Below are 14,914 nucleotides of genomic sequence, written 5' to 3' on the forward strand. Positions count from 1 at the left end.
GGACATGAATCTGGAGGCAGAGATGGAGAGGACATGAATCTGGGGGCAGAGCTGGAGAGGACATGAATCTGGGGGCAGAGATGGAGGGACATGAATCTGGGGGCAGAGATGGAAGAGGGACATGAAACTGGGGGCAGATGAAGGGTGTATATGAAACTGGGGGAGAGATAGAGGGGGGACATATAATTTACGGGTGACTATAGGAGGATTATACTGTGTGCGGGCACATGTAAAATTAACGAGTGGGCGGAGTCAACACAAAAGTGGGCGGTGCTAAATTTGCCGCGGCGCCCTACGCGCGCCGCACGATTTTGTCCCTCTTTCGGTTCTTCAAAAGTTGGGAGGTATGTGAATGTGGTGTGGAGAAGGTAGCTTGGTAGAAGCAATGGTGCGGACCCAACCAGTCAGAGACAAGGACACAAATCTTGCAGCAAAGCGGTTTATATAAGAAAAACAGCAAAATAAATAAACCTTTATGTCAGCCACAAAAAAATAGCAAAATAAAATATAGCCTCAACTTCTAGCAAAATAATGTCAAACAAAATCCTGCTCGTCCGAGCACTAATGAAACAGAAAATACAAACTGTACATGTGGCTTACTACGAGCCATACGAATCAACCAAAAAACACTGTACCGTATCACAAGGTTCTCAATGAAGTGCAGACTCAGCCACTTTCTCTCCTCCCAGGATCTGCCCTGAAGTGCAGGCTCAGTAAGCTTTTATGGCCCAGTAATGAGACCAGAACCTTCACTTTGGACTGAGGCCTATTCCAGACCCACTATGGACCACACATATGTCAAAAACCTGGGGCTGATAAAGTGGGACTCCAGCACTCTGCTTGTCACCTTCTCACATGGGTCACATTGCAACTCACAGACATAGTGATCACAAAAAATCCATCAAGTTTGGAATTTCTGCAATCATTTTTCGCAGCGGCATTGAGTTGCAGCACGACCACGTTTAGCTGTATTAGCTACAATGAGTTTTATTAGCTACCCTGAGATCTTTGAGTATGTGACTTATGTCACAACCAAAGTCACTGTGTGGCCCTAGGCAGGGCTGCGAGACAACAAGTCAAACCATAGACTCCCAACTCCTCTATTTTTCCATCCGTTACACGGTATAATGCTATTTTCCAGATATATTTTTTCCATCTATTTACAAGCTGCTGATGGACTGGATATTTTTCTTTTATGTATCTAATTATAAGATTAATAATTATATAATATAATAAAAATAATTGTTTTATTTTGATGGTCCTCATTCCACAGCCTTGGCCTTATTGTATCCAAAAAAACCAGGTCCATACTTTTTAGTAGCAACAAAGTGCTTGTAAGTAGTAAAAATTTAAAAAAAATGGATGGAAAAATTATACTATACCTTACAGGCTGTGATGTCACAGTATGTATGTGTGTATATATAGCATATATTGTGGGGAAGCTGGCTTGCAGCAGTGGTGTGGACCCAAAAAGTTTAGACAGGCACACAAAAGTGTGCAGCAAACTGGTTTAATTACAAGAAAGACAGAAAAAAAAACAACTTGGCTTCAGGCATACAAAAAATACAAAACAAAACACAGATTTAACTTCAGGCAAAAATAAATCAAATCTCTGCTCGTCCGAGCTCTAACTAAACAGTAACAAAAAATACCTGACTATACGTGTGGCTTACTGTCAGCCACATGAACAAAAACATGCCAGTTTAACTTGGTCTCACCAGACTCAAAATGTCAAGGCAACTCCCACATCCTCTCACTCTCAGGTTCTGCAGGATCAGCAGCCTATTATGGGTCACTAATGAGCCCAGGATCTACACCTGGACTGAGGTCTACTCCTGATCCACCCTGGACCATACATAAGTCAGGAACCTGGGGAAAATATACCTTGACTCCAGCACTTTGCCTGTCACCTTCTCACTGTCTACCAATAAGTATTTGGACACTGGGGGTAGAATAGAAAACAACATTTATTCCTACACAATAGTTGGTAGAACCCAGCAGAGGCTTCCTTATGGATGGGATCTTTATCAAAACAATACTCCCGGATGCCTAAAAATATGCAAATCTATTCTCCTGGATGGAATTAGGAGAACAGAGTGCACTCTGTACACCACCCTATAGAGGGCAGAATCCTTAACATCATGAACGACTTATAAAGTCTTTTATGGATTTAATTGCCAAATCAGTATTTCTGTCCCAAAAGGAACAGATTCCCAGCTATGGACAGCACTGTTTCGGCCTATTGGACCATCCTCAGCATAGCGTAGGGATACTGATTAGTCAGAGTGAGAGACTATAGACCAGGGTTTGGGGACAATTGTCCATATCAGGGAGAGTGTGTGCCTACATAGGCAGTACGGAGACTTACAAGTCATTCCTGCTCCGCTAGCGGAGCAGGAATGACTTGTAAGTCTCTGTACTGCCTATGTAGGCACACACTCTCCCTGATATGGACGAGTGTCCCCAAATCCCGGATGCCTGGTGACACTCCTGGTGTATGTGAGCCATCGGTTGGGTGCGGTTTCTCTGGCCAGCACTCGTCGGCCTCTATCTCCCAGTTTTGGGGGTCTGCTGACTCGGGGCACATTCCGACAATCACAGTTCACCTTCCACTTTGTAATCACATAGATCACTATCGATTTGGGATAATTCAGTTCACTTGCTATGTCCCTTAAGGATTGACCATTTCTGTGGTACCCCACAATTACCCCTTTCTCGAAATCGGACAACTCTGCACTTCGTGGCATCTTGCAGGTGACTAATGCCAAGGCTGTTTCCTATTTAATGGCGGAAGGCGGGACGTATATCACAACCGCAAATATCTTCATTTTCATGGGTGTCCAAATACTTATTGGTAGACAGTGTATATATATATATATATATATATATATATATATAGTGTTTGTATGTGTATACATTGTGATTGCATGTGTGTATGTGTATATTTCGTGTTTGTATGTGCACGTGTGTGTATATATACAGTATAGTGATTGCATGTATATGTGTATTTGTATATATACATAAATAGCGTTTGTATTTGTGTGTGTGTGTATATATAGTGTTTGTATGTGCACGAGCGTACATGTGTACATTTTCACGTGCTGAGACCAATTTTCCTAGGTAGACATGAATTGTGCCTCGCCCATACTGTACCTATTCCTGTCCCAGGCAGCTGCCATCCAGTAAGGCTTATGACGCCACTATCCTGAAAAAGGACAGCAACAACTGGTGGACACTTGTCACAGACTACCATGAGAAGTAAACCCTACTGCATTCCCAGGAACGAAATGAGCTATGAAAAGCTCCATGGAAAGGCCATACCAGGTCAGGATCAGCTGGAGCTTTCTTTCCTTGCGAGTATCTTTGCACCATTGAAAAACATGGACAGTGTGATAACACATCCTGGAATATCCAAGACCTACAAATAAACTACATTAAACAACGAGCCAGATAAGACCTCTCTATGCCATGTAGCGTCCATGTACAGCCAACATCAGGAGATACAGCTCACTAGTATATAGTCCTATTATAACGGACTGTAGAAAAAAATGGGATAGGGTCGTAAACTGCAGCCGAAATAAATCCATGTCATTGAAATTGCCGTACAATCCACAAATTTCACCAGATCTTGTAGATGAAACCAACAAGAAAATGGATCTTCTCCCACTGCATGAGGATGAGATTTGTGAAAATTTCATTCTCGTTGTGGATTTATTTGCCCGTAATTCGGGTGAAAAATCTACATCCTATTTCACCTTGTATAAACACACCTTAACAGGCTGGACCGTGCTGCGGCATTGTCACAGACATGGGTTGCGGTATAAGCAGGTATGTCCAAGAATAAAGGATAATGTTGCAAGGGAAATCTCATTGCCCAGATTGAAAATTTGGTGCTAAGTAGAGATGAGCGAGTACTGTACAGATCAGCCGATCCGAACAGCACGCTCCATAGAAATGAATGGATGCACCTGGTACTTCCGCTTTGATGGCGACCGGCCGCTTAACCCCCCACGTGCCGGCTACGTCCATTCATTTCTATGCGAGCGTGCTGTTCGGATTGGCTGATCCGAACAGTACTCGCTCATCTCTAATGCTAAGTAATGTACCCAAACACTAGTAAGCACTATGTGGCTCTTGTTATGTGTAAGACACAGCCCTTAGGCCTCATGCATACAAATATGCAGGGGATTCTGATTTTGCAACAGAAGGCCCTCGGTAGCCATCCAGGTGCCTACCATGCTACATTGATTTCAATGGAGGGTTCCGTTCCAATCGGTTATCACAGAGTTGGATAAGGCCTCATTCACATCTGCGCCGATAATCCGTTCTGAGGAGTCCGCTGGGGACCCCTCCCCAACGGTCTAATGAATGCATTTCCAAGCAGTGTGCAGTGGAAGCACAGGGACCCCATAGACTATAATGCGGTCCGTGTGCTTGCCATGAGATCTCCGCAGGGAACATGCGGACTGGAAAGTACTTCACGATCCGGGACTCCCCAAACGGATTACCAAATGCAGATGTGAACCAAGGGTAAGACATGCTTCAAAACCTTTGGAACCTCCTGCACTTTTGGTCTTGTGTGTGAGGCCATCCGTTGACTATTACTTTATGAAGTGAAACACAATGTATGTTGAGTTTTTGTTGCAGATTTTGCTGTGCTATTTTGAGTTAAATATAGGAATGGATATAGAAGGATGGTGAAGTCTATGTGCTTACAGGATGTTTCCCATTCCCTATGAATCCATTTCTGTATTTTCCTCAACAACCTGCACCAAAATCTGCTCCAAAAACCGCAACAAAATCTCAGGCCCATTAATCCCTCTGTCATACGGGGATAATATTGTGTTATATATTTGGCACAAGATCTTTTCTTGCACCAAACGTGAAGCCACAACCGCCATTCCACACCTCGCTTGCCACCTTGAGTGAATGGGAGCGGAGTAGGTCGGGGCGGGAACACCTCGGCCGAAATATTCGTTATAACTAGTGCCAGTTTTCTGCCATGAGTTATAATGGCAAGCTATGTCAGTGTAGATTTCCATTCTGGCGCTGGAACGTGTGACTAATTTACGAAGAAGCCGGATCCTTCTCATAAGTCACTCGTTCCCACTGCCAATTGGGGCCCAGATTTCGCTGCAGTTTTTCGAGCTTGAGTCAGGAGTGGATTCAGAAGGAAGGAGAAGTACAAGTGATTCCTTTATATGTTTCCCATTCTTGTGGATTTCCTCCTGGCTTGAGGATCAAAAAACAAAACAAAAAAGCACCAAAATTGCACCAAAAACAAGTAATAAAAACACAGCATGTGTCTTGAACCTACAAAATGGAAATTTTTGACAAGACTTTTTATTAGAAACTTTCCACTAGCAAAAACACTGCTCATGATACTCTCTAGTCTTGATCATGTAGGAGGACTTGACTAAAACTCAAGAGCGTGTAAGATTTGGGTGGCCCCAGGGTGATCTGGGTAAATATGCTCTGCATTTGTCAACCATCTTACGTCTATGGCCATCAGTCTATGGTCAGCCTGTCATGCTTAGGCTACGCTCACATCTGTGTTGGAACCTCGGTCATAGATTCTGTCAAACTTCCTGTGATCCATGATGGAAAGCAGACAGACCACATTATAGTCACTGGGGTCTGTCAGGCACCATGTGGATAATGCTTATGTTCCCAAAATGAACTTTGCCTTACCTTGTCATAAGCGGGAAGGTTCATGTACATATCATACTGTACGTCACATCATAAATACAGAACACCTTCACCTATAGAGTGAAACAATCCTACAAAAATGATCCCTGTTTTTAGTTGCCAGCCTGTTCTACAAGGTCCAACACAATATACAGTACAATAAAAAACACTCTGTGAAATGGGTTTAATATTGGGTAACGTACAAATATGTCCAAGAGGAGACCCAATCTACAGTACTCAGTTGACAGTGGGAACAAGTAGCGTCTCCGACTTCCGATTAGTTTTTCCTTTGGATTTTTCGGGAACAATTCTCACAAGTTTAAAAGCAGTTGGAAGAGTAAATCCCAGGAATGGCGGACTGGTGACGTCTTCAACCATCACAACATAGTCCCCTAGGAAGAGAAGACAAAGAGGTTGTGAGGACTTGTGTTTAGACAGCCCTTAAGTTTCCATGGTGCCGATATAAAGTGTGGTCATTGCTTTTTCCAAGATCTTAGAATACAGAACCATAACTGGAGTCACAGTCAGATATTCATGAGTTTGATGTCGATAAATCTGATTTGGTTCCTGATGGAAATATATGGAGACTTTCTATAAGGCGCATTTAGACAAGGTGTGGTGGGAAATCAAAAAAAATCATCCTAAACGCACTAATAAATACACTAGTTCTGTGTACTCTCTGGCCACAACTCAAAAAGTAATGCAGAGATACAAGTGCACTGGGGGCGGGGCCTGATTTACTATATCTGTTTCTAGATAACCACAAGTATCTTTGAAAATTCCGTCTAATGCTACCCCTTTACCAGTGAGTGGGGCGTTTACACTTGCGCCCAGTGTCCGCTCTGTACCACTCCTCTGGGTTTCCGTCCTCAGTAGGGTTGAGGGATCAGGAAAGATCGGATCCTGATCGGCGATGGAGCAAATTTCACGATCGCGATCGGGATCAAGATCGGCTGTTAAATTATTGAAAATCAAATTTTAAAAACGATCCAGAAATCTCAAGATCGGCTCAACCCTACCTATGACTTATTGCATTTAGGATTGAGCGATCGGGAAAGATCGGATCCCGTTCGGCGATCGAGCAAATTTCACAATCACGATCGGGATCGGCTGGAAAATGATTGAAAATCGGATTTTCAAAACGATCATGAAATCTCAAGATCGGTTCAACCCTAGTCCTTAGCCCCAAGAAGCTGGACCGGGGACAGCTGTTTTTTTCGGCCGGACACAAAGCCGGACATGCAGGAGTGGGACTGATGATGTCACCCATATACATAACCAGTTATGGACAGTGGTGGCAGATAGCGATACACTGGGACAGGTGATTATTTTTTATTTTTGTCCACATTTTTATCCACAAGGGTTGGTCCAGTTCCTGGACAGCCCCTTTAAAAACGACACCGTTTGGTTATTTCCAGATTGAATTCCAATACCGAACAACACTTGCAATTTCTCTTGGTCTTGGAGATGTTTTTCATTCCTAGTTAGAATCTGTGAAGTGCAATCCCATATCTTACATCTTGTAGACGAATTATATCAATGCTGACATTTATTCACGTGAATTTTTTTTTCGGAGACAAAAAATGTTGCAGACAGTCTTTACAATGTACATTGTGTAGTGTAAAAGCATTTTGGCATTCAATACGCCATTCCTTTCATGCGGCAGATTTAATAAGCAGTAAATTAGAATAAATAGCGAGGAAGGGGTACGGTAGTTCCAAACTCTGTAATTGCCCCACTCTACACGCGGAATCCGTAATGAGAAGACAGATGTCCCTGATCTGCAAGCACAATGCTAATCCAACACCTGTGATTAAAGACGTAGAAGAAGCCTCTCTATTAATGCTAATCAGCGCTAATCATACTATATCAAGAGCCGAGCAAACAGGGGCCATTATTAGCATCCCCAATCTCATGTGCGCCCGCACTCTCTAGTGTTTATATTTTCCTTATTACCAAACAAAATGTTTTCAATTACCTAAATCAATTCACTCCGGCACAACGGGCACCATCTTTGCGGAGTCGTATGCAAATGTCAACCCGTCTCCAAGGGAGGGGATTGCAGTTCACAACAGGAACGGGCATGTATTTATAGTCTGAAGACGTCTTTGCAAATAATTGCGTGGAGCTGATGTGGGAGGCTTACAAGAATTGTGGCACATACGTGGAGACAGCGTCTGGAAGTAGACACAAGGCTGACTTTATAAACTATGGTGATGACAATAACCGAGCGTTTATTATTGGGGGGCGCTTTGGAGCTGTTTTTTGTTCGTTGCAGAGATAATTTGATAGGATGGGAACAGTTTTAGGGGAGAAAAGTGTCACAACTAGGGTTGAGTGATCGGGATCGGAAATGTTCGGATTCCGATCGGCGATCGAGTAAATTTCACGATCACAATCGGGATTCCGATCCCGATCTTTTCCGGCAGGATCGAGGTCGGAGGTTATTTCTCACAATGCTTGGCTACTGGGCAATCATTGTGGGAAAAGCTATAGCATCAGATGAGTGAGTACTATTTGAAACTCCCATTTCGAATAGCACGCACCCATAGGAATGAATGGAAGCGGCCAGCACGCAGACTTTGCCGGCGTCCGGCCGATTAATCCCCTGCATGCCGGCTGCGTCCATTCACGCCTATGGGAGAGTAGTACTCTTCTGTTTCCTCCCTGCTGTGCTGTATACTCGGCTCTCAGATATAGCAGAGCTGAGTATACGGTAAAACAGGGACGAAGCAGAAGAATGGCAGGCTGCAGTAAATCACTCTGTGTTGCGCTGCCGTGAGGACGACTAGGCACTCACCATATAATAAGCCATGGCTGAAGTTCGTGAGTAGATAGATACTACTGTACATTGACTTGTCTATCTACTCTTCTGCTTCGTCCCTGCTTTACCATATACTCAGCTCTGCTACATCTCTTCTCCTCGTGTTTGCATGAATTTCTTCCCATTTTACAAAGACATACTGATAAGAGGAAAAATTAAAAAAAATGGCTGTTCCTAATAAAATGGTTTCTGATATAATCATGTTTTATATAACAGTGGTTCCTAAACTTTTTGAAAGAGGGATCCACTTTTAGGAAAGAGTTTCGTTCGTATTTAGTCCCATTTGAAAAAACATTCAGCTTTATTATACTTTTCAGCTCTATACTGCCTGTGCTCTTTTTAGTCTTCCTACACACACACACACACACACACACCTAGTACACCTCTGATACCTCCATGTTCTCTCGCACACAAAGCTCTGCTACCTCCATGTTCTCTCCCACACACAGCTCTGATACCTCCATGTTCTCTCCCACACACAGCTCTGCTACCTCCATGTTCTCTCCCACACACAGCTCTGATACCTCCATGTTCTCTCCCACACACAGCTCTGATACCTCCATGTTCTCTAACACACACAGCTCTGATACCTCCATGTTCTCTAACACACAAAGCTCTGATACCTCCATGTTCTCTCCCACACACAGCTCTGATACCTCCATGTTCTCTCCCACACACAGCTCTGATACCTCCATGTTCTCTAACACACACAGCTCTGCTACCTCCATGTTCTCTCCCAAACACAGCTCTGCTACCTCCATGTTCTCTCCCACGCACAGCTCTGCTACCTCCATGTTCTCTCCCACACACAGCTCTGCTACTTCCATGTTCTCTCCCACACACAGCTCTGCTACCTCCATGTTCTCTCCCAAACACAGCTCTGCTACCTCCATGTTCTACAAGCGCTCTGCCCTGCACTCAACTCTGCTGCTTCCACATTTTCCCTCACACATTCAGCACTACAATATCTACATTCCCCCCCACATTCAGCCCTGCTACATTAACATCTACCCTCACTCAAGTCTGTTAACTTCACATTCCTGCACATTCAGCAATTATTAAACATAGAATAATGCTTTCTGTGTCATATGACAGATGAGATTACTGTTTTTATCAGTTCCTCCTATTTTCAGAGATATCATCAGTATAAATACAAACAGAACTTGGATCAGCTGCAGATATATATATATATATATATATATATATATATATATATATATATATGCCAATCCCAACTGATCTCATGGGAAATAATAGAGATAACTGCAGTCCTGGTGCCATGTGAAAGATGATAATCTTCTATCTCAAAGCCACAAAGCCCCGTTCTATGTTTTATAGTGACTGAGATAAACCATTTTAAAGAGTCCCCCCCTCCAGACCCTCTTGGATCTGTTGAATCTTAACATGTCCATTACTTTGTTCTTTTAGTATATAAAACTCTGCCATGCGTACAATGGGACAAATGATGCCAGAACTCGGCCAGAAATGGTGCTGAACATATATGGCCAACAGCTACTAGGTATATGGGCACCTTAATTTCCCAGTCTCCTCCTGATGTTGAATCATCCACATACTGAACGTCTGTCACCCTAATAGATACAGGTGACCCCAGGCAGCCCCAAAGTTTAAAGAAATAATTCTGAAGGGCCCAGATGAGAGATGTGCTAGGAGGAGAAGCGGAGTAGGCTCAAGGCTTTCACCAGACAACGGAAAGGAATTCAGTGCCCAGCAAAGAGCCAGGTTTCAATCAGCCTCAAGTAACCCTTCATTTGTCATGTCAAGTACGCCCACTAGAGGACTAGAGGCGCCAGTGTATGTGAGTGAGGGGCCAAATCAAAGTTGCAAATAAATCTCAACCCCTTAAAGGACTCTGGCATGGCACTGTACAATACCACTAGGTATAACTGCATAACTAATGTGCACTGACAGATAGCAGGACCATGTGTGACAACTCCATCACATATATACAGTATATATATATAGTTGTTTATAAAAGTATCACTTTAAGGCAATAAACACAAAATTTCTAAATTTTCTGCCACTTAAGATAAAAAGTTTACATATGTCTTATATTTGGAGTACACAGAAATAAATGTACACATAAGGCTCACAAGACCTCACCAGCCCTCTGAAATGAAGCCTAGGTAGTGCTAATGTGATTTAAGAGAACATATTGAATATCATATGTTAGACTTTTATCAAACATTTAATGCATATGTTTATTTATAACCTTTGGCACTGCCGTGGATTTCCATATTGTCAATGAATATATATATATATATATATATATATATATATATATATATATATATATATATATATATATATATATATATAGATATATCAGTCCGGGCTTACTCATAAACACAGCGCAATTTCACATCTGAAGTCACTGTAAAAATCAAAAAGTTATAAAACGTTATTGATCGCTTTGAGACTTGGAACGTGTGTGTGAGGGTCAGAAGCAGATATGGAGACTTCTGTGAAAAAGTAACAGAATGATTAGGGTAATATTATGTGAATTATCTATCTATTATCTATCTATCTATCTATCTATCTATCATCTATCTATCATCTATCTATCTATCTATCTATCTATCTATCTCCTATCTATCTATCTATCTATCTATCATCTATCTATCTCCTATCTATCTATCTATCTATCTATCTATCTATCTCCTATCTATCTATCTATCTATCTATCTATCTATCTATCTATCTATCTATCTATCTATCTATCATCTATCTATTTATCTATCTCCTATCTATCTATTTATACAAATTGATTTCAGTCTTCTATCTCATATTTATTAAAATTTTATTTATCTATATCAAATCTATTTACTTTTTTCTTTCTTTCCTTCTTCTTTCTTTCTATTTTTCTTGTATTATCTATCCGTCTTAATTGTATTTACATCTTCTATCTATCTATTTATCTATCTATCTATCTATCTATTTATCTCCTATCTATCTATCTATCTATCTATCTATCTATCTATCTATCTATCTCCTATCTATCTATCTATCTATCTATCTATCTATCTATCTATCTCCTATCTATCTATCTATCTCCTATCTATCTATCTATCTATCTATCTATCTATCTATCTATCTATCTCCTATCTATCTATCTATCTATCTATCTCCTATCTATCTATCTATCTATCTATCTATCTATCTATCTCCTATCTATCTATCTATCTATCTATCTATCTATCTATCTATCTATCTATCTCCTATCTATCTATCTATCTCCTATCTATCTATCTATCTATCTATCTATCTATCTATCTACAGAAATAAGCACACTCTCCAAGTACAGAATGGGTTCCAGGAAAGGACTTGAATCAAAGTCAGTTCAATAAAAATAAAAAACTGAGACACTCCAAAAATTCTGAGGACAAGGTGACAGCTCTTTATTGTCTCACTGGCCACCTGATGAGTCAATAAGGACAAATCATCTTTTCCTCTGAATTTTGGGAGAGCTGCAATTTTCTTTTCATCTGTCTACGTACCTCCTATTAATCTATCTATCTCACATCTATCTCAATCTCATACGGCATTTATCTTTCCATCTATCCCATTATCTGTCTGGCACTTTGCCCTTTCCTAATCCACTTCACTATATTTCCGTATAAATCACTCATTTATCACTGGATTGTATAGATGCTTTTGACATGGGATTTCATAGTACGCATCATTCAATCCTGTGTTGGGGGAGGTGGGTACACAATGCAGCCTGGCATTGGTTCCTGCCATTCAGTTGCATACCCCACTCAATATATAAATCTCCTGGCAAAGGGTGGGATGTTTTCCCATGGATGGAATCCTACAACACTGGATTTGGAATAATCAGGCATTCTTCATGCATGGCTCCACAGTGGGCACCAGCGGGCCTACAACAATGGGCATCCCACGGCAGTAGTCCCCACCTAGATGGTAGACACAGGGGGGAGTGGGTTCTAGATAGACGGCTGTTTCTCATACAGACTAAATTCACTTTGTGATCTCTTCTATGGAAGATTTGACAATAATATCAGTCATCAATTTTCCGTAAAACAGCCTACACTTGTGACTTCTCCATAAACAGTGTAACATTGCATTCTCAAGTTAAGACTTCAGACGTTTTTGAAAAGTGAACAAAAGGAGCCTGAAGTTCTGGAAAAAAAGGTTAAAAGAAAAGAACAATTCTAATTTATAGGGTGACAATAGATATGCAAATGACAAAAGTTACTTTCAAAGTGCTGGAAGTAATTTCAGCGTGTCATACATTCATTTTCTATGATCAAGATGAAGATGACTGCTTCATAATCCATCTCATATTCATTCCTCTTGTATCTGCTTCTTATAGATCTGGATTATAGGCCAGCAGTCAGGTTGGGTATATAGTTCAAGAAGCATAGCAACAGTGTAATGAGAACATACAAGTCAGAAAAATCTTCAAATCCATGTAAATTAAGGTAATTCATTGTATAAAGAGGATTTATACAATTTTACAAGACAATGTCTGCATTAGTTCCATCATGACGCTTCTCCAGGAATCGGCCAGAGAATCTCAGGGTACCTACCCGTATCCTCTTAGTAAGATGTAGGAGCTCATTTTGCCTCTAGGGGTATGTTTGTGAATAACAAAAAAAAATGGCCGCCACTGCTCTTCTTTATGTAAAACCTGTCCTGAGCACGTTCCCTGCTGTTTTGTGGGAATGGGATGGAGTCGGTGGTGGGGCGGGGGCTTTTCATAGTTGTGGTTTTTGAAGATGGTAGAACTGTTCCATCATCTTCTGGTATTAGTGCAGACATGATCACAGCCTCAGAAATTCTGTCAGGTTTACATACAGCCTGAACAGAAAACATGAGGTTAAGCCTCGCCCCCGAGGAACCCATCCAGGAGGAGTTTCACATAGAGAAAATAATGCAAGACAATTATACCCCAAGAGGCCAAACAAGTTCTTACATCTTATTAAGAGGATGCTGGTACGTATCAAGTCAAGTACGCTGATATTTTTTATCGTTTTTATTTTTTGGCCTATGCACTGAGAACTACTTTAAGACCTCTCCCTACAATTAGTAAATAGGAAATGTAACATCTCTACCTGTACCGGCCTCAATGCGGCCCTCCACTTGCGTGCTGTGGCGCAGGAGGTGTGTTCAGAGGACAAGGTGACAGGGTGACAGCTCCTTTCCTTTCTTTAGCTTCTTCTTGTATTGTTTGAACACTGTCCTATTCCCTCACCTCTGTAGTGTTTTTCCATCACACCCATCTCCTGCACCTTGTTTCCCTCTGATCCTCTAATAGTTAATCTTAGCCTTACCTGTGTGATTGACAGCCGATCTGGCAATCAATTCTGGGGCGTGTTCTGGACTTCCCATATATAGGTCATCAGTCCACACAGGTTTGTTGACTATTGTGACTGTGTCTTGTGGCTTTGTCCTTGCTAAGCTTTCTCCTGGCTCTTATTATATTGTACTTACTGACTTCTGACCTTTGCTTCCCTTGTGACTACTCGTTTGGATTGTGAGTTGGTACTGCTTTGTCTCTCTGGATTTGACCTTTGACTTGCTGACTCTTCTTCTGTGTTGTCTTGTCTGCGTTCAGCCTTTACACTTATTCAGAGGAGGGACTGTCACCCAGTTGTCCCTGTCACTAAGACAGTTGTGGCAAGTAGTTAGGGACAGGGGCTGGGTCGAGTTTAGGACTCACTGTCTCTGTCTTCACCTTCCTCCCTGGTTTCAGCAGCAGCACTGGGTAATTGCTCAACTGGTAATTCCTTTACAGGAGACTTCAGTGTTTAAGTCCATTGAATGGAAATCTACTGTGGTCATGTGATAGTCACAAAGGTGCATAGCTTGTTACAGTACAGCTATTGTTACAGTAGATTCCTGACTTGTAACGAGCAGTGGACCAGTGAGATCATCACATGACCAAGAAAAAATTTCATTCAATGGAATTAAAAAGATTGCACCACAAACATAGCTTATTTTGGTGGAACCCACCAATCATTGGAACAGGGGTCTGGAGTCTCACTTTTGAATGGAGCTGTGGTTAGGCTGCTCCATTCAGTTATGTGGGAAATCCGGAGACAGTCGATCACAGTAGAGATGAATGGATTCAGATAAGACTTGGGTAGGAGGTAAGTTGTCTTCAATGTACAACACCTAAAAACACTAAATATTTCCATTCACTAACCTCATTCATCAACACATTCTACCCCATTGTTTCCTATGCTGATGGACCTTGCCTTCGTTTCAGCCTAAACCAGGCAGTCTTTAACCCTCCACACAGGTCACTCAACTCCATCACTTCTTCATCTCTCCTCCCACCTTTACAGACAACCTCAAACCTTTTATGTCATTTTCCTAGTTCCCCATGACATCCCCATGAGATCCTATTGCATATCCATC

At 41.7% G+C, this 14,914-nt stretch overlaps 1 protein-coding gene across 1 annotated transcript in view; it reads right to left on the bottom strand.

Moving 5' to 3' along the window:
- Positions 1-5,925: 5,925 nt before the first annotated feature.
- The window catches only part of MORN1 (MORN repeat containing 1), a 282,778-nt gene continuing 273,789 nt past the window's right edge, over positions 5,926-14,914 (bottom strand). The window contains exon 14 of the mRNA XM_075279633.1: positions 5,926-6,080. Coding sequence (XP_075135734.1) covers positions 5,926-6,080 — 155 coding nt within the window. The remainder of the gene's footprint in view (positions 6,081-14,914) is intronic.

The sequence above is a fragment of the Leptodactylus fuscus genome, chromosome 6 (assembly GCF_031893055.1).
Source record: "Leptodactylus fuscus isolate aLepFus1 chromosome 6, aLepFus1.hap2, whole genome shotgun sequence".
NCBI classification, from domain to species: Eukaryota; Metazoa; Chordata; class Amphibia; order Anura; family Leptodactylidae; genus Leptodactylus; species Leptodactylus fuscus.